The sequence below is a fragment of the Sapajus apella genome, unplaced genomic scaffold (assembly GCF_009761245.1).
Source record: "Sapajus apella isolate SASKATOON/1434 unplaced genomic scaffold, GSC_monkey_1.0 scaffold10, whole genome shotgun sequence".
Classification (NCBI taxonomy): Eukaryota; Metazoa; Chordata; class Mammalia; order Primates; family Cebidae; genus Sapajus; species Sapajus apella.
In genome coordinates, this window is record NW_022436950.1 from 40,101,230 (window position 1) to 40,120,890 (window position 19,661).

Consider the following 19,661-nt stretch of genomic DNA (forward strand, 5'->3'; position numbering starts at 1 on the left):
ACTTTCTACACGTCTATTAAATATCCATAAACGTTTTCTTATTTGAACTCCAAATATAGACAGTAGGATTTTCTTTTTGTGAGGGAGAAAGCCTTTTATTTTTTGCTATGAAAACTTTACTTTTCAGTTTTTTATTTGATAAAAATCTCTCCATTCTACTATGATTTCCTTTGAGGCTCTGCACCAGTGTTTGATCTCAATTTTTAATAATTTTTGTGAGTTAAATTCCCCAAAGAAAACATGCTTGTGCTATGAAATATTCCCACTAGAAATCTGGTTAGTCTTGTCTTATTGAGAGCTGAGCACTTGATTCCTTTATTAATTCCTTGCAAGAGGACCTCAGTACAGTTAACCTCTCCTTAACACTACACTGGAGAAATTAATCAAGGTGTTTTTTTTTAATTGTTTGAATTAGAAAAAATAACATTTAGGGAGGCTCGAAACCTGAAGTAAATGTTAGTGTAGGGACAATTTTCATTGACTCCTTTTTTGACACATGGGACTCTGAGTTGTAAATAGCTTTTCCAGAGAGGATGATGAGTGAGGTGGGGAGGTGAATCGATCTCCACTTAAATACTATTTTCGACAGAGCGAGACTCTGTCTAAAACAAAAAAAAAAACCCTCTCTGAAACCTCCAGAATGAAATTTTACTTAACAAAGGACAGAAACCCTGGTGTTCATAAATTATGGTAGAGTCATTTTTAACATGCGGTTGAGTCTGAGGACTTATATACATATATGCATTTTTAAACTATTGTAAAAAGAACCTGAAGAATTTACGCTTGAACTGAGGTTACTTCAATAACATGCCATACACTTGAACTTTTCTGTTATATTCGATTCAAGCTTGTGTATCCTCCTTTTTTCGTTTGTATTTTTAAAAATTACTTATTTATTTTAGAGGTGTGTCTGGCTCTGTAACTCCGGCTGGAGTGCAGTGGTGAGATCATAGCTCGCTGTGCACTCGATCCTATTTGTGCACAGTGAGCCCTGAACTCCTGTAGCCTCAAACTCCTAAGCTCAAACCACCCTCCCACTTCAGCCTCCCAAGTAGCTGGGTTTAATAGGCTCCGGCCATTGCCAGGCTCTTTTGTCCTTATTATTATTTTTAATTCTAGGATCATTAAGCATTTTGTCTTTCTATAGTTACTAAATTTAGAAAAGATGCTGTAGTCCTTCAGTGCAGGGCATGGGTAGGACTGCCAGCAAGACCCTGGTGGCTCTAGGGTGTGTACAGAGCACAGTGCAGTGCACGACTTTGTTACGCACCCATCCATGTGATGCCCGTGGTGATATGACAACAAGTTCTGTCAACAGTGGTCATACACAGTGTTGTGGTCTGGCCAGCTTCCCCTGGACAACATGGAGCAAGCTCCTGCGTCCACTTGTGTGGACCATTTCCTAGAAAGCTTTCCTTGTCTGCTGATGCTGAGTGCAGTGCAATGGGGCCAGAGTGATATGGACGAGTTTGACAGCTAGGGAGACACTGCCTATTAATGGTGGTGATTAATAACTAACTGGAATTGGCATTTTGTTAAACTAAACCAACATTTATCTTGGGCCTACTATATAGGTCAGGCTCGGGTTAGGAGGGGCGTGAGGGAGTAAAGAAGACTTATGTTTGAGGAGGAAAGCGGTGGGTCTCTCCTCCACACCCACTAGAGCCTCGGCATTCCTGACATCATAGAATTTAGTTCCGTGGGTCAGGCTTGCTGTGGCGGAGTTCCCAGGTGTGGTTCAGGCTTTTTTTGTTTAGATAAGCTGCCACGAATTGCCTCCTGTATGCCTGTGAAATACTGTTTTGCAAACTGCCTGGCCAGCTTCATCTTCCCACTAAATTTCTGTAACAGGAGGATGTTTAGAGACCTAGAGTTTCTCCTTCAGCCCTCGGACCTGACTTCAGGTTGAATTGTGATTGCTTTGCCTGGGTTCAGGCCTGGAATCAGGTGTGGAAGGCCAGAACTCATTTTCCTTCCCTACCACTTGAGGCCCAGTTTGATCCTTTGGGGTGGTCAGTGTGACAGGACTAGCAACCACCCTCCCATCCTCACCCTGGCCTTTTTTTGTTTTTATTGTCCAAAGTTAAGATTGGCCTCAGGGGTTGCAAAGTAGTATCTGGTTTTATTATTTCGTAATAAATAATAAAATTGAATAATAAATAATATGCTATTTATTATTTAGTTGGAGGTCTAATCCTGAGTTGCACCTGGGTTATGGATAAGTAACAAAATCAAATTATTGTATGTATGCCTCAGTTTGTGCTTAAGAGTAATTATGCTGGCCGGGTGCGGTGGCTCATGTCTGTAATCCCAGCACTTTGGGAGGCCGAGGCGGGTGGATCACCTGAGGTTGGGAGTTCAAGACCAGCTTGACCAACATGGAGAAACGTCTCTACTAAAAATACAAAATTAGCTGGGCATGGTGGTGCATGCCTGTAATCCCAGCTACTGGGGAGGCTGAGGCAGGAGAATTGTTTGAACCCTGGAGGCAGAGTTGCTGGGAGCTGAGATTTCGCCATTGCACTGCACTTCAGCCTGAGCAACAAGAGCAAAACGCTATCTCAAAAAAAAAAAAAAAAAAAATAGTAATTATGATGCAGAGTTTGCCTTCCTCTTATTGGAAAATTGATCTCCACCTGTAAACCACCTAGAACTTCTGCAGCTGTCCTACCTCTGTCTAGGCTCCTGCTTCCTCTACAATAAGAGTTAAGAAAAAAACAAAACCAGCTAGAAAAACAAGTGAATTATTTGTTTTTCAGAGAATGTGTAGTTTATAAGCTGAGAACAGGGAGGAGCAGTGTTGAAAACTGGAGCAGTTGGGGGAGCCTAGAGGGCCTCTGGTCCACCTGTGGACCTGTGGGTGGCTCCCTTTGCATCCAAATGATTGCTCTTCCTTCTCAAAAAACAATTAGGAAAAATTTTTTTTCTACTGTGTCTTGTTATACTACCTGAAATTCTTTCCACGAGAAGTTTATTTGAAATAAAATGTATCTTTTACAATGAAGATCTAGCTGAGGAGATTAAGGAGGCCACTAAACCATTCAAGCAGTGTAGCAAGCATCTTTTAATCTATTAATCTCTGGAATTTTTGAGATTAGCCCCTGGAGGGAGTAGGAGGCTAGAGTGGAATGTGGAACCTGCGGCTGCCTTAGCCCAGGAGGCTGAGTGCCTCTGCTGAGTGCCGCGTAGAGGATAGCAGGGCCGCAAAGAGGAGACTAGGAAGGACTTACTGCATCCCTTTTGGAAATTTTGCCTGGGACCCTAACAGGGAGGTGAAAGACACTCTATTAATTCTTTCTGGTTTTGGTCACAATTTTAGGTGCTCAGGCTTTTGTTCATTATTATTATTATTTTTGAGGCAGAATTTCGCGCTGTTGCCCAGGCTGGAGTGCAGTGGTACGGTCTTGGCTCACTGCAATCTCTGCCTCCCAGGTTCAAGCCATTCTCCTGCCCTCAGCCTCCCAAGTAGCTGGGATTACAGGCACCCACGACCACACCCAACTAGTTTTTGTAGTTTTAGTAGAGATGGGGTTTCACCCTGTTGGCAGGCTGGTTTCAAACTCCTGACCTCAGCTGATCTGCCTGCCTAAGCATCCCAAAGTGCTAAAATTACAGGTGTGAGCCACTGTGACTGGCTTCTTTATTATTTTAGGGTGTAAAGAAGGGGCTAGACATTAATGTTGGCAAGCTACTTCTCTTCTTGTCTGTGACTCAGTATGTGTGTGTATGAATGTATCAGTGCACGAGAGAGAGTATATGAGGTTATAGAACAAGTAGTTATTTTGATTTTCTGGTAAATTTACAGTAAGAAAAAATATTAGCCATCCCTCATTTTTTCTCTCTCAGTCCTCTGGAAGACAGTTATTCACTCAGTTTTTGTGGTAACGATTTTTTCAGTGTTTCAAGCAGCTTGTTCTCTGGTACTTCAGGTTCATTTTTATACAAGGAAAAGATATGCAAGGCTCTGCCTTACAGTCTTCATAATCTCCAGTTAGCCCTCAGACCTTCTCAGGTGATAGAACTAGATATGGTGTAGGCCCTGTCTGCTGCTTTCCTTCCAGAGACAGATGGGCTTCAGGATTCCTTTGAAAGAAGGGAGGCGAAAGCCTAGCCTCCTCTCATCTCAGACTGGGTCCTGTCGTTCAGAAGTGCAGGTGGACTAGAAGACAGAGGGGCTAGGGAGGAGGCTGGAGACCATGCTGATTTACACTAGAGTATGACCATTCATGTGAGCCTTTCTTTCTTTGTGAATGATGGAAGGTCAGGAGCCCTCTTTGGTTCTCCCTCCATGCCTAGCATGGTTCTTGACATCTGGCAGGCAGAAAAGGTGAATTCACTTATGAGTAGCACAGGTCACCCATTGGACATAGCAAGTGGTAAAGGGTCATTTTTGGTAAGAAGCCAAGCCCTTAGATTTCAATGGGTGTGGATCTGGAGTGTTGTTTTCAGCCCTCAGGAAAGCAGCCTGCTTGGGATTTAGAGCTGGATAACCTGAACTCTTCTGCCCTTGCCTCGCTGTGTTTCTTGGGGCATGTTACTTCTCTCGTAGTTTCAGTTTCCTAATTTATTAAATGAGAATAATGCTAACCCTGTCACAGGGTAAATGTGAGGAGAGGATAGAGGTGTGTATGTTAGATTATGTGATAATCTAGGAAGTGCAGTACAAAGCAGGGGTTTATTTCATGTCCTAACTTTGACGGAAGGCAGCTGAATTCTGTCACCTAGACGTCCTGCCACAGCTACACCATTCATCTTTCATTGTTGAGTTTTAAACATTCAGAGCTTTTGCGAATACCTATTCCTCAGGTCACTTTCATAGCCAGTATTAACATTTCCTGAAGTCTGTTCTTTAAAATGAAGGGAAGGGAGAAAGAACTGTTTCCTAATAAAAGAAGTTGGATTAATATAGTTAGTAATGAAACAGCAGCCTGCAATTGCAGAGAAGGTAACACCTTGGATTTCGGAATTTAACCAAGAGTGCTTCTGTCTTCAGGACTCCTAAGATCTGCAACACAGGAAAGATAGCTAAAGGGCTCACGACAGTCACACAATTGGCCTACTGTCAGTTTGTGATAAATGTATCCTGTGCGAGAAAAACTTGTATATTGTTATTTGGCAGGTTCATTAGAACAGTGCTCTCTGATATTAATACAATATAAGCCACATGTATAATTTTATATTTTCTAGTAGCTAGACTAAAAGTTAAACAGGTAAAGCTAATTTTCATAGCATATTTTATTTAACTCAATATATCCAAGATATTATTTTTATATGCAGTTACTTTTTAAAAAACCTTCATGATGTATTTATTTTTATTTCTTTTTGTTATTAAGTCATTAAAATTTAATATGTATTTTATACTTATGGCACATCTCAATTTGAGACTAGCTATGTTTCAAGTGCTCAATTGCTACATGAAGTTAGAGGCTACTATAATGGACAGGTAGTTTTACTGTGCTTTTAAAAAGGCACTTTCACCTTTTTTGCTATAGGGCATGCTAAACACTTCAAGCCATTGTCATTTGCATAATAGGTCATTCAGTGATTATTAGTATCCTCTTTATTCTGAAGAAATGCCTTTTAGTTAGTATCAGGAACATTGATTACAGACCCTGAAAAGAATTACTGCTTAATTTTTTTCCTCTGTAAAATCGTATTAATACTGATTTTGAGAAAAAGGAAAATAAATAGATTCCATTGTTTGAGAGCTATCAGACAATTTAACTATATGATGTTGTTTAATCCTCACAACAGATATATGATGTAGATATTGTTTGCATTTTAGCTAGGAGGAATTTGAGCCTCAGAGAGGTCAGATGAACTACTCAAGGTCACACACAGGTAAAGAGGGACAGAGCCAGGACTTGACCCTGACCCGGTGCTGTTCATCACCACATCTAACCATTTTCCCACGTGTCTCAGTTCTCACAGCTGTTGCCATGAACAGCGGCAGTAACAATGGTTAACTCTTTATAAATTATACACACTTCTTCAGAAATAATGTCAGAATAAAAGTGACAATTTCAGTATCATCACTAATGACAGTTGGAAAAATGCATTTTTCTAGTGTAGAGAGGGTACCAGGCTTATTTTGCCTCTTTGACAACAGAATTCATCATTTATCCCAATTACTAGAACAACTCTTAATTTTTAGCAAATGGCTGAGGCCGAGCGCCTGTTCTCCAGATTAAACTACCTGCTTACCTCCTGCAATTGTAAAAGGCTTAGTAAGGCTTATAATCAAAAGGTTCAAAGTTCTCCACTAGATTATCTGAAAATGGGTCTGTGCTACAATAAAAAAAAATAATAATAATGTTGGAAGCTCAAGATATAGGGCTAGAGCAAGTTTTTCCTTGTTCTTCACCATTTCTAAATTTTGTTGAAGATGCATTTCATATCACTGAGGTTACCCCCCCTTCCAAAAAAAAGAAAATGCATTTCAGTTTTACATTTTTCTTTTATTGGAGCTTTTAAATTCTTCTCACTCTTAAATTATTTTCTGAAGTGCTTTTCAAGCACCTCCCTATCTTTCTATCCATTGTCACTTTTTCTCTTTCTTTTTTTCTTCCTTCTTTTTGCCTGGGACGAGTTGTGGATAAAATGAACAAATCTCTGTCTCTTTCTCTCTCTGCAGATATTTTTACTCATCCTTTTACAGTTTGCTTCCCTTAGGGATTTCCAGTTTTTAAAGGTTTTTTAAACTTATGCCTTAATTTTCTTCTTTCTACACTTGAACTCAGTCATACTATTTTACTATTTTTCATTTCTCTTGTTATTGTCACTAGCAGTTACATCTATTTTTCCTCCTTTTTTCTTCTTTTGTAAAAATTGCATTTCATTATAAAAACCATAATTGTTTAGATGGGTCAAATTCTAGTAAGAAGGTAAATTTTTTAAAATATAAGCTCTTTATGATATTCTTCAGTATCTCATATATATGCGCTGCATAACAAACCCTATTATCAGACATTCCTCATTAATACTGTTTTATAAATGACCACAAAGCACCCCCCTGCTTTTTTTAAATAAGTGATGCCAGTGGAGGATTGGTGCATGCTTTCTGTAAGAAGCTATTACTGATGTGTCAGCTAACAATTGCTTCCTTCAATCACTGAAGCAAAATGTTTAGGAACTATTTAAGTAATTGACAATTATAAGTCCCTACATGTTATAGATCCCTGTGCTTTCATGTTATATTTCATATCTAACTGGTTGAATAGTTAATATTATTTTTAAAAGTTAATAGGGTCTTAAGTTTTTCAGTTGACCATAGACTTGAGAAAGATTTATAGTTTCTAAGTAATGGAGACATGATAGCTTATGGAGCAATTGGATTCATTTAAAGATCTTATCTGTGATTCCCAGATGTATGACACTCAGATATTGACATTAGGAATTGCACATGGATTTTCAGCATTGACACTTATGTACACACAGGTATTAGTGGTGGAGTAGCTTATGGCACCATGGACTATATGGCCCTATGTGTGCATATGCTTAAATCATTAGAATTAAAAATCTACCTACTTCCTTGGACAAAGATTATATGCCAGCATGTAAGAGTTAAAAGCTCTAAATGGGGGCTATTCCTTGCTGGTACAGACTCTCATGAATGAGTCCTATAAAATGCCATTATGCTTGAGTGGGAAGGTTTTACAGCACCTTCAACTACATTGAGGGCAGCAGTTATATAAGACTTGTTCTTACTTGTATCCCTGGAGCCACCTGGCACATAGTAGGCATTCAGTGGATAAATGAATGACTACAAAGGTAATTTGGGGCTGGGTGCAGTGGCTCACACCTTCGATCCCAGTACTTTGGGAGACCAAGGAGGGTGGATCACCTGAGGTTAGGAGTTCGAGACCAGCCAGGCCAAGATGGCGAAACCCTGTCTCTACCAAAAGTACAAAAATAGTCGGGCATGGTGGTAGGTGCCTGTAATCCCAGCTACTCAGGAGACTGAGGAAGGAGAATCGCTTGAACCCAGGAGGCGGAGGTTGCAGTGAGCCGAGATCTCAACACTGTACTCCAGCCTGGGCTACAAGAGCGAGACTGTCTCAAAAAGAAAAAGAAAAGATAATTTGGAAGAAATCTAATTTATATTATTTGCTACATATCCTATATATATTTTTTTTTTGGAATAAACTTGCTATAAATAAATAAGGATTTCATCTAGCAGTAATGGTCACAATGAAAAAAATATGTCTTGCAAGGCATTGTGTGGCTGTCCTAAATCTTCTTCTTTGTCTAAAAAATCAGTCTGCTCCACCTGTATCTTATATTTTTAAATAAATCTACACCATGGAGAGTGTATTTGCTTTAGACAATTCTTGTTCTCAGCAGTGAACACTGAGTCAATAGTTGTCTTGTATGATATGGTTTGACTTGTTAGACTGTTGTGCAGTCTTAATAATAATTACCATGATCTTTAATGATAACAATTCTTAATGAGTATTATTATTGTTAATAAGATTATATTTAATAATTATACCCAATACTTATTATCTTTAATAATAATAATTAGCACATGGGAACCAGTTGCACCAATGCATTATCTTTAGAACAAAAACCTCAATCTGTAACCCAGTAGTTTGTAGAGCATCTGCTCCCACCCTCGGCTTTCCAGATCAGAGTGAGTCAGGAGGCTTCTAGGGTTGAGGCCACAGGGAGTGGGCTCTGAAAAACTCCTATGCATTCTCTGTGTCAGGGACCATATTTCCATATAGTCATTTCACGCAAAGGTCTTCTTTTTGTTGTGAATACCTTCACCATGGCCATGTAACTTTTATCTCCCCTGTCTGCCTGCTCACCCATCCTTCATAACTTTTAATTTTTCTTGCACAAAAAGAAGACCTGTAACATACTAATCTGTGCAAATCACATTAGGCAGGGTCCATGTTTATTACTTGCATGTTGATAAAACTTTGATCTTCTTCTGCCTTGGTTATGTTTAGATTTAAGTGCCTGTATGACTTTTTTTAAAAATAAAAAACAGTTTTAAAAAATCCTTGGTGAATTAAACATTTTTTAGCTTTTCACACTTTGATACAAAGCAGAGAAATATTTCAGTGACAACAGATTTCAACAGATTTTCAACTAGACTAATTTGCTTTATTCTTTAGGGTAGTTTACTTCTTTTCTCTGAAAACACAAGAAAAGATCTTCCCTTTCCAGTAGTAAATGATGTTAATGTAGAAATAATTTTACATAGGCACACTTTTACATTTGGATGTATATTTTGATATAAATTAAATGTAAGTTAAGACGTTTATGATCATGTTATTTTTAGGCTAGTTGATAACCTATTTACTAGGATTTAAAAAAAAACATATAAGAGGGACTTATTTTAAATTTCTATTGACTTTTTTATATTCACGTAACAGCTTAGGTCCTAAAATCTAATATACCTTTTTAGTAAGAAGGAGCTAGGAGCTTTGAAGTATATTACTTTTACATTTAAAAGTAATATATTTATTATAACTGGAAGCTTTGAAATGTATTTCTAGACAAGAGCAGATCTGATCTGAAAATACTAGTGCTAACAGTTAATGATGAAACTATAGACATTAAAGAATCTAGTATCTGTAAGGTCACCTTCGTCTCACCTATGTACCAGGACACCTCTGGTTGGTGGAAATGACTGGAATCTAAGGGCTTCTGCTGCTGCCCTGGGCAATTCTGTAATAATAAGGGGGAAAACCCACAGCTTTCCATTAGGCTGATATGACTAAGAGGCTTGTTTAATCTAAACCACTGTCGATCACAGATGAGTGATTTTTATAACTGTCGCTTCCCTTCTCATCATGGTGATTGAGATTTGCTTTGTAATGTTTGTGTTTTGCTCTTGAATTTTGTCCCTTCAGGTTTGATGATTCCTGTCTTTTGTGTCGTGGAGCAGTTGGACGGCTCTCTTGAATATGACAACAGAGAAGAACACGCTGAGTTTGTCCTGGTGCGGAAAGATGTGCTTTTTAGCCAGCTGGTGGAGACTGCGCTCCTGGCCCTGGGGTATTCTCATAGCTCTGCCGCTCAGGCCCAAGGTATTAATGCCTCTCCCCTCTCCTCCCAAGTCTCTTGTGTGTCATAATTTGAGGAAGAATATGTTTTCTGAAATAGTTCTCCAAACAAAGGTTGAAGGAGAATTTTCAGATTTAGCATTTCCTAGTGAGCAGCAGAATATTTCTTGTAGAAGGTCTTGTTTCTTGTTTTCTTGTTGTTTTTTTGGGAAGCATTTGACCAGCACTTCTAGAGCCTCAAAATCAACTTGCATTTCAAAGTGATCGTAGCTTTTTTGCATTCATAACACTGTTATTTTCTCTAAGTTAGGGCCAGTCCTGAGATATTTAACTCCTGACTTATCCAAACTTGTAATACATGGTGTATAAAGCATTCAGTTTTTGAAATTTACTTATTGCTTTGGGCCTGTGGCTTCTGCACTTTGTGATATGCTTTTAATTGAACAGAAAAAAATGGATGCCTCTTATCCTTTTGTATCTTTGAAAACTGTTTTGTAGTTTTGATGTGGTCCATTCAATTAAAAAATATTGCAGTGTCTTTATGATCAATCCTTTCACTTTTTAATTAAATATTAAAATTGCATCATTATTTCAGTACGTATTATACAATACTGGGGAGCCCACTGTGAGCTCCTGTTGTTTCATTTTGAAGTATAGCCCATTGTTCTTTCATGCCAAAGAATTAACAAAACAAATAACAACAAAAATTACCCCCAAACCTTAAGTAATGGAAAAAAAAAAAATTGATCTAATGGAATTTATTGTTCTTGATTTTTCAGCTGAAATGATTGAATTGTATAGTATTCTTTATGATTATGGTTATAACTAAAGGAGAGAAATTCATAACTTCCAGATCTTAGTTGATATATTAATGTCCTATATTCCTATCTTTAGTTAACATTTGTGAATGTGCCAAGGATTTTCGCTGTTTTTTTAAAATGAGTTTCTCTTCATATCATTCCTAAAACTATCAGTCAGAGCCTCATTTGTACCAATAAGGATACTATGAGAGATTAAAATTAAATATTGATATGAAGTCACAAGTGTGCTGACCAAGGGGTTTAAATTCCCAAGGTATTTAATTTGATTCTGTAAGTAGATTAGTGCTTTTTAAGAAATAATTTTAAGTATTTAAGTTATACTTTAGTTCTATCAAGAAAGCAGCCTAATAGAAATTAGGAATGTTTTCTTAGAGCAGGTAGTACCCTACGAGTTATTGTGAATCCCAGCGCAGTCTGAATCCAAGCGCTGGCCAGGCTGGGCACAGTGGTGTAGCTGAATCATAGAGTCCAGTGCTCTCAAAGCAGCCTGATAAAGGATGATTCATTTCCTTTTTCCAACGACTTTCCTTCTTGTGTGAGGAATATTCACGATTTGATCCTGAGCAAATTGCATACTGGGCACCATTGCTTTTATGTCATGCTATGTACCTAAATGAAATAAAAGAATCTCCCTTCCCTTCCCCCCACAAACTTTTCATGCCACTTTAGGGATATTTTTCTCTGAATGTAAAGGTCATTGTATCCCACTGCTTGCACCCTGGTGTGCCAGCTTCCTGTTTGACAGGGCCATCCATCTCAGTTAGCACAGCCGTTCAGTGCGTAGCGAGCTCACATGTGGAACACAGAGCACTAAGTGGCCAAGATTTGATTCTTGGCACATGCTAAGGGAAGGGGCTCTCAGGAAATTTGCACTAGGGAGCCACACTATTCCTTTCAGGGATTTGGACTGAGAATTCTACTCACCAAGGTGAGATATACGAGCAATAAATGTCATCTACAGCGGAGGATTATTAAACAGGGGACAAGTCAAAAGTGATATTTGCTTCCTCAAGGTTTTTGAATATTAAGGCTAAAATGCTATTATACTTTTTATAAGTTGAATCAATATTCTTAAGGTGCTCTAGAGTACAGATATACTTTATTTTGTAGGAAAGCATAGGTTTTATCACTCGGTCTTGTACTGTAATCTCACAAAGAAAATAAATCACGGTTTGTTTTAAATTAGGCTTTCGATCTCTGTTTTGGGGAAATGGAAAAACTTAGAATTGTGTACTTTGAAATGAAAGTATTAGATCATTGTCTTCATTCAGATCATGAAAAGTATGCTGTTTGCTGCATGTGTGTTATAGACCAAATAGTATGCATGATTAGACAGGTAATTCACAGGCTGGACAAACAGCAGCATGCGAGAAGGATAGCAAAGAGGTAGAACAAAATATGACTTGATGACTGAAGGCATGAGGTTTTATGGGGGTAGTTTTCTTTTCGTTTTTGTTTGGCTTTGTTGTTTGTTTCATGTTTATATAATTCCTCCATGATGGGGGAGTCATTGAGGGGACATCCTAGCAAATCCATTTCCAGCAAAGAAACTGCAGTGTTCTTGAATCTCTTTTTCCTATGCTGGAAAAGTTGGGCAGAACTAAGCTGCAAGGATAGTGGGTTGCTTTAGCCATTTTGAAAATCTAGGCTCTTGAAACATGATTTTTCATTTTGATGTGACCAGAAAAGAGTTTCAGTAATTGAATTGGAAGAGTATTTCAGATTGACTGTAAAGGAGGAAATACATTAGCAATGTCATTATTTGGAATAGTCCTCAAGTCCCAATGACAAGGCAGCGGGTCCATGCTCTTGTGAACACAGGATAGTCAATTTCTTTTTCTAAAAGGGTATTCCCCCAGGTGAGTTGAATAATTTTTATTAAGAAAGAATATTTGCTTCTGAAGAATGATAGGAATTCTACTAAAATGGAGTTTAGGGATTTCTTTCCCTGTGTTAAAAGTAACCTTTATTTGAAGACTGGATATTAGAACCCAAGAGAGAATAATGTGAAAGATATTGTCATACACCATGGGAACTGTCTTTCTAGCTGACCCATACCCTCCATTTCCCAACATACATACTGTTAACTCTGATTCTCAAGGATATGAAATGCAGGATTCATCAGACTTGCTGTTTTGCATATGTAGAAAGCCGAAAGCTGGCAGGCCCTTTGCTTATACCAGAATAGGCAGACTAAGGTCTAATAAATGGCAAGCACACTTTACACTGTATGTATGATGGGCTGTGAGTCCATGTCTCTGCATTAAAAGTCTTTTGAAAAAGGCACGTTAATCCAGGGTACTGCTTCTTCACTGGGAACTGCCTTACTCCCAACTTAAAACTCATCACTCGCTTTACTATTCTTTCTTCTTTCCTTTTCGTCCTTTCAGTTCTTCCCCATAAGGCTTTTGGCAGTAACCATAGAGCTCCCCACACTGTCCAGAGCCCACTGGTTGAGTAGCTATTCATACTTGCCAATGTAAATGGTGGGCTTTGGGAGGCAGCTGTGATGGCAAGATGGTGCCTCACTGTGTTTGTTTGAGTTAATTTGTAAGGGGGTGTTTTATCTCTCCCCTGCTTTCTGTTAATTTTAAAATAAATTTTAAAATGGACTGTTGATCAGGCAATTAAATTTAATTAACTAATTAATTAATTTTTGAGATGGAGTCTTGCTCTGTTGCCCAGGCTGGAGTGCAGTGGCACAATCTTGGCTCACTGCAACCTCCGCCTCGAGGGTCCAAGCAGTTCTCCTGCCTCAGCCTTCCAAGTAGCTGAGATTACAGGTGCCTGCAACCATGTCTGGCTAATTTTTGTATTTTTAGTAAAGACAGAGTTTCACCATATTGGCCAGGCTGGTCTCAAACTCCTGATCTCAGGTGATCCGCCCACTTTGGCCTCCCAAAGTGCTGGGATTATAGACGTGAGCCACCGTGCCAGGCTGACAATTTTATTTTAAAACAAAGAAGCAATAATCCTGTTTAGCAAATAAAGAAGCAAAAATCCTTTCTCAGTGGATTTTTTTAAGGTCAAAATTATGGGTTCAAGAAGGGGCATATTATTGCCACTATTTCTTATTTACATTGGAGTCAATTTAAATGTTTCTAAAACACAGAAAAAAATGTATTCAATAGCTGGGCGCGGTGGCTCACGCCTGTAATCCCAACACTTTGGGAGCCTGAGGCGGGTGGATCACAAGGTCAAGGGATCTAGACCATCCTGGCCAACATGGTGAAACCCCATCTCTACTAAAAAATACAAAAATTAGCTGGGTGTGGTGGCGTGCACCTGTAGTCCCAGCTACTCGGGAGGCTGAGGCAGGAAAATTGCTTGAACCCAGGAGGCGGAGATTGCAGTGAGCCAAGATTGTGCCACTGCACTCCAGCCTGGAGACAGCAAGACTCCATCTCAAAAATATATATGTATATTTAATAAATGTTATGTGAATCAAGCAGGGTGCTAAGCATATTCTCAATGATATAAAATTCCACATACATGCATAGAACAAAGACAAAGGCAGTGTATTAAAATAATCAACAGAGTAGTTGATGGGATTATGTGGGATTTTCTTCTTTTTCTAATCAGAAAAAAAATGTAAATATGAAATTTTACTTCCTCCATGAATTCTTAAATGGGAAGATAATTATGTTTATCTTATTCCCCAATTTTGATAAGCTGTTCATTTTATCCCTAATTTATCCATAAATGTGAAAATTTATACATGATACAGATACATTTCTGTTTTTTCAGTGGAGGATTAAAAAAAGAATCAATAAATCATTAATGAGCCCTTGTGATGTATACACCAAGGGATTTCTTAAGTTGGTTTTTTTTTTTTTTTTTTGAAACAGAGTCTTGATGTGTATGTGTATCTCAGTCTGCAGTGCAATGGCACAATCATGGCTTACTGCAGCCTTGAACTTTTGGGCTCAAGCAATCCTCCTGCCTCAGCCTCCTGAGTAGCTGGGTGGCCATGCCACCATGCCCACCCTACTTTCTACTTTATATTTTATAGAGACGAAGTATCCTTATGTTGCCTCAGGTAATGATTCTCCTGCTTCAGCCTCCCAAAGTGTTAGGATTAAAGGTGTGAGCCCCTATGCCCAGGCAATTCTTAGAGCTTTGAAATAGTGCAAGGTAACAACTGAGCAATTACTATATGTTGGGCACTATTCTAAGAGATTTTTATGTACTAATTCCTTTAATTCTCATAACAGACATTTGAAGCAAGTTATCATACATTTCCCATTTCACAGAAGAGAAAACTGAGGCAAAGAAAGGTGGGGGGAATAACTTTCCCTGGGGCACAGGCTGGTGGGTTGAAGAGCTGGAATCTGAAGTCCATTGATTTGCCTCTAGAGTCAAGGTCCTTAACCACAGAGCTGTCCTGTGATCAGTTTGATTGCCAGCACTTGCTCTTTACTTTTGGACACAAGCCCTGAAAGTTAGGACTTTTTAGATTAGGTGGTTACTAAATACATGCTGATTATATATATTTGATAATGATGTTTATAGATTTCATTTCCGTGATGAAATATATCACTTTTTTTTAAAGTAAAATATATACTTTTTTGAAGTAAAAGAGACAGACTTCATTCATTACAATTTAAAAGCAAACAAAAAGCCAAACCTTACAGAATTGTCATGTACTGAAGCCAACTTCTAAAACTAAATACCTGTAGAGGGCCTGTAGTAGGTTGAACATTTCAAAGACATAATTCTTGCTTATGTGATCAAAATGAGTCCTGATATAAAAATAGAAAATATTTCTAATCCAGTAGTTTCTTTTGAAACTTACAGATGTTTTGTCAGTGTTGATCTGAACCTCATCTGCTTGAAGGCACTGTATGTAGAAAGAAGAATTTCCATCTATGAACTGGAAACAATGACAATAAAAAAAAGATTTAAAACCAAAATGCCAAGGATATTTTTATAAAAAATGAATGCTTTTATTATCACTTTATTCATTTATTTATTATGTATTTTTCAATGTACTATCTCTTTACAATGTACTATGGGAAGATCTTTACATAGAAGCTACTTCTAAGGCAAATTTTATTATTAGAAATGAATACTCTTTCAGTTTAAATTGTTCAGTGCTTGATTTCAGTTTAAATTGTTCAGTGCTTGAAATGCTCTGCTCTTAATTCTTCAAAAACATTTTTTATGGAAACATGCAACATATACAAATTCAAGAGACTTATGTATTAAATATTCATGAACTCCTCATCTAGGATCAACAATTAGAAATTCATGGCCAATCCTGTCTCATCTCTGTCCCTACCCACTTCTCACCCCCTCCCCCACTGGTTATTTCAAAGTATATCATAGACTTTATATTTTATCCATAAATATTTTAATAAATATCTCTACAAGATAAAGACCCTCTTAGAAAGCATAAACTACAATACTATCGTAACTCCTAAAAAAAGGTAATTCTTTAATTTCACTTTCAGTAAATATTCAAATTTTCTTAATCATTTTATAATTTTTTTAGTGTTGGCTTATTCAAATTAGGAGCCATACCAATCTATAAGTTGCACTTGGTTGATGTGGCTCTTAAATTTCTTTTGACTCTATAGGTTATCTATTCTCTTACACTTAAAAAAATTCTTTTCTGAAACTTAGGTTTGCTGCTTTAATTCAGTTATTTTTGTTTGCTAAACTTAATGACAATCCTAGTCGTATAAATTCCTTCAAATACTATGATTTCAAAAAAACAGTGGCTGCACATGATAACTCATTCCTGTAATCTCAGCACTTTGGGAGGCTGAGGCAGGAAGATCACTTGAGGTTAGGAATTTGAGACCAGCCTGGTCAACATAGCGAAACCCCGTCTCTGCTAAAAATACAAAAATTATCTGGGCATGGTGGTGGGTGCCTGTAATCAATCCCAGATACTCAGGAGGCTGAGGCCGGAGAATCACTTGAACTCAGCAGGCAGAGGTTGCAGTGAGCTGAGGTTGAGGTCGTGCCACTGCAGTCTATCCTGGGCAACAGAGTGAGACAGAGTCTCGCTATAGATAGATAGACAGATAGATAGATAGATAGATAGATAGATAGATAATAAGCGCAGTCATAATCTTGGTAAGAAATTCAGAAATTCGCCCTTTTTTTTTTGAGAGAGAGAATGGTTAAAAAATTATACAGTATATATTTTGTCTGAGGCCAAAAGGTTTTTCATGTTCTGAAAGCTTGACATTTTTCCTATTGAAAATGTTTAAAATGGGCTGGATGAGGTGGCTCACGCCTGTAATCCTTTGGGAGGCCGAAGCGGTGGATCACCAGAAGTCAGGAGTTCGAGACCAGCCTGGCCAACATGAAGAAACCCTGTCTCTACTAAAAATAAGAAATTAGCTGGGCGTGGTGGCATGTACCTGTAACCCCAGCTACCTGAGAGGCTGAGACAGGAGAATCACTTGAGCCTGGGAGGAGCAGGTTGCGGTAAGCTGAGATCGTGCCACTGCACTGCAGTCTGGATGACAGAGCGAGACTGTGTCTCAAAAAGAAAAAAAAAAAATGTTTAAAATGATTTTATTTTGTCTCACTTTCTCTATTTCTTCCTTTCACTCTCTTTCTTTTCCCTACTTCTCCTTCTTTAATTAAGCACTAAATGTTTGGGACACTTTCAGCAGCTTTTTCTTTATAAGGGCAATGTTGAAAAAAGATACATATTTAGAAATTTTAGACCTTGGAGCAAACTTTTAACAGACAAGCTGCGTTTAAAAACATTCTGTGGCTCCCTAAAGAGAGCTGAAAATGTTACCCCAAATTACTATTAACCATGTCTCAGCCTTCATTAGAGCTTGATCGGCCACAATGTAAAACACTGATTTGGAGGACACAATTCTTCAACAGATCCCCTGCTCTCTACTCCTCCCCTGCTACATAAAATTAAATATTCATTCATATGTGTGTGTGCACATATGCATGTTCATATGCACACAGTGAAACCTGAAACACTAATTAAATGCCAACGTTAAAATAATGTTCACCTTATTTCCTCATCCCAATACATAGTTAAGATTGAATATCTCATATAATATTTATGATTCTGTATTCCTTATATTTGTTTATGTTGGCATAAATATGTATTTAACATATATAGATATATAATTATGGCTCACATGAAGGTCAGCAGATGGAAATATTGTTTATATGTAAATTTGTAGGGGGGGAAGGCTCTATCACAACTTGATTTTCGAGATGCCTAGCAGTTGACTACGTAGTGCTTGATTAAGGCTGTTTAGGGCAAGGAATGAATCAGTGATCTTACTTATCTCTGACCTTGCAATTTCTACTTGAATGCTCATTTAAGAAAATCCTATCAGTGGAAATAATTCATTTTAAAAATCTAGCTCATTATTTTCTACACGATGAGGAAAGTATTTATCAGTGTTTTCAGTTGTCTGTTTTGTTTGGCATAATAGGCCATGGTAGCAATTAACTTTGGTATATTTTTTAAACTGCCTAAAGTCCTTCTTCTCCAGAGCTTAGGCATTAATGCCCATTATTTGGAGCGGACTGGTCATCTGAGGCATTCATGTAAAATGATCCAGGTTAAACAGACTGACCCATAGATATAAACAACCTTCATTTAATAATGAAGGTATGTCCCATTAAAATATATAGCTTCTAGGAGTTTCAAGTGTAAAACCTAGAGCCTAAAATTGGTGATACTTTGGTGTGATATATATCACATTTAATTTTTTATTGTTTCCCTTTAAAGCATAACTGTCTTTTACTAATTTATAGATTTTTAAATGCAAAATAGAGTTGTTTGCTGAATACCTAGGTCTGTTTGTGCTTTATGAAGATGCAGTACAGATTTCGTTGAAGGAACTCATTTGGTAAAAAAGCACATTCATTAAAGCACTTAAATTTTTCAATAGTGCTGTTAACTCTTTGGGTACATTCTTTACATTTAAAGCTCTCCATTGATATAGCTCTTAGTTTTGATGCTATACCATTATATTCCTACTCTAAGTAAAGTCTATTTTGGCATTCATAGTGGACAGTAAGAAAGTCTTGGCCATAGAGCATTTTATAATATTAAAATGCTTTTTAAGAAATTCCTTGCCTCCTATTTTGTCTTTGTTTCCTTTGGAAAAGATTTCTCATCATCTGAATCTTGTAATTTCAGTTAATTCTTTACAGAATTGTGAAATTTCAGAATTGTAGGCCTTTCACTTTATATTTTAGTGTACATTTTACATTTTAATACTTTGTCCAAACTTTTCTGGATCCAGTGTTACTGTATTTTCACATTAGTATGGAATCCTAGTTCTATAAAAATTCATTTATTTCTTTAGTATCAGTAAGTGCTCAATTTATTTATTACTTAGTTCAAATAGCTTGGCTTATAAGTGGGACCCAGAGCTGTTAGGGACTTCCTCTGTGTTCAGTGTGACAGAAGAGCTCCGTGGTGGTTTTGAGAGGCAAGGGTGAAAAGTGAGCGTCCTGCTGTCTGTTTGGTCACACGTGGGCACCTGGGTTTGGTTTCCCAGGTGCCAGATAGATTTTGCATGACTGTGATGAGCATTTAAAACCCAGCCCTCTGAAATGCAGGTTTCTTTTGATGGCAGCTTTGAGAGCTCTAAAGGGTCTTAAGTTAAGGCTCTAGAGCATGTGCCACTTGCGTGCTCAAAAGCAGTAACTGAAAAAATTGTTTGCGTATCAATGAGAGAAAACACAGAGGTTCTTCCTTTATCCATCTGCCTCTTTTTGGTTTGAAGAAATATCACTCAAGACAGAGCAGCAAATCTGTGCTGCTATTTTACAAGCTCGTTACTCAGGTTGGAAAAGATTGCTGTAGGCTATATGCAAA

At 37.8% G+C, this 19,661-nt stretch overlaps 1 protein-coding gene across 5 annotated transcripts in view; it reads left to right on the forward strand.

Annotated features, from left to right (window-relative positions):
• SATB2 (SATB homeobox 2) overlaps positions 1-19,661 on the forward strand; it is a 207,973-nt gene that overhangs the window by 34,501 nt on the left and 153,811 nt on the right. For all 5 annotated transcript variants that reach the window (XM_032278758.1, XM_032278756.1, XM_032278754.1 and 2 more), the window contains one exon: positions 9,864-10,040. In XM_032278758.1, the coding sequence (XP_032134649.1) occupies positions 9,864-10,040 (177 nt within the window). The remainder of the gene's footprint in view (positions 1-9,863; positions 10,041-19,661) is intronic.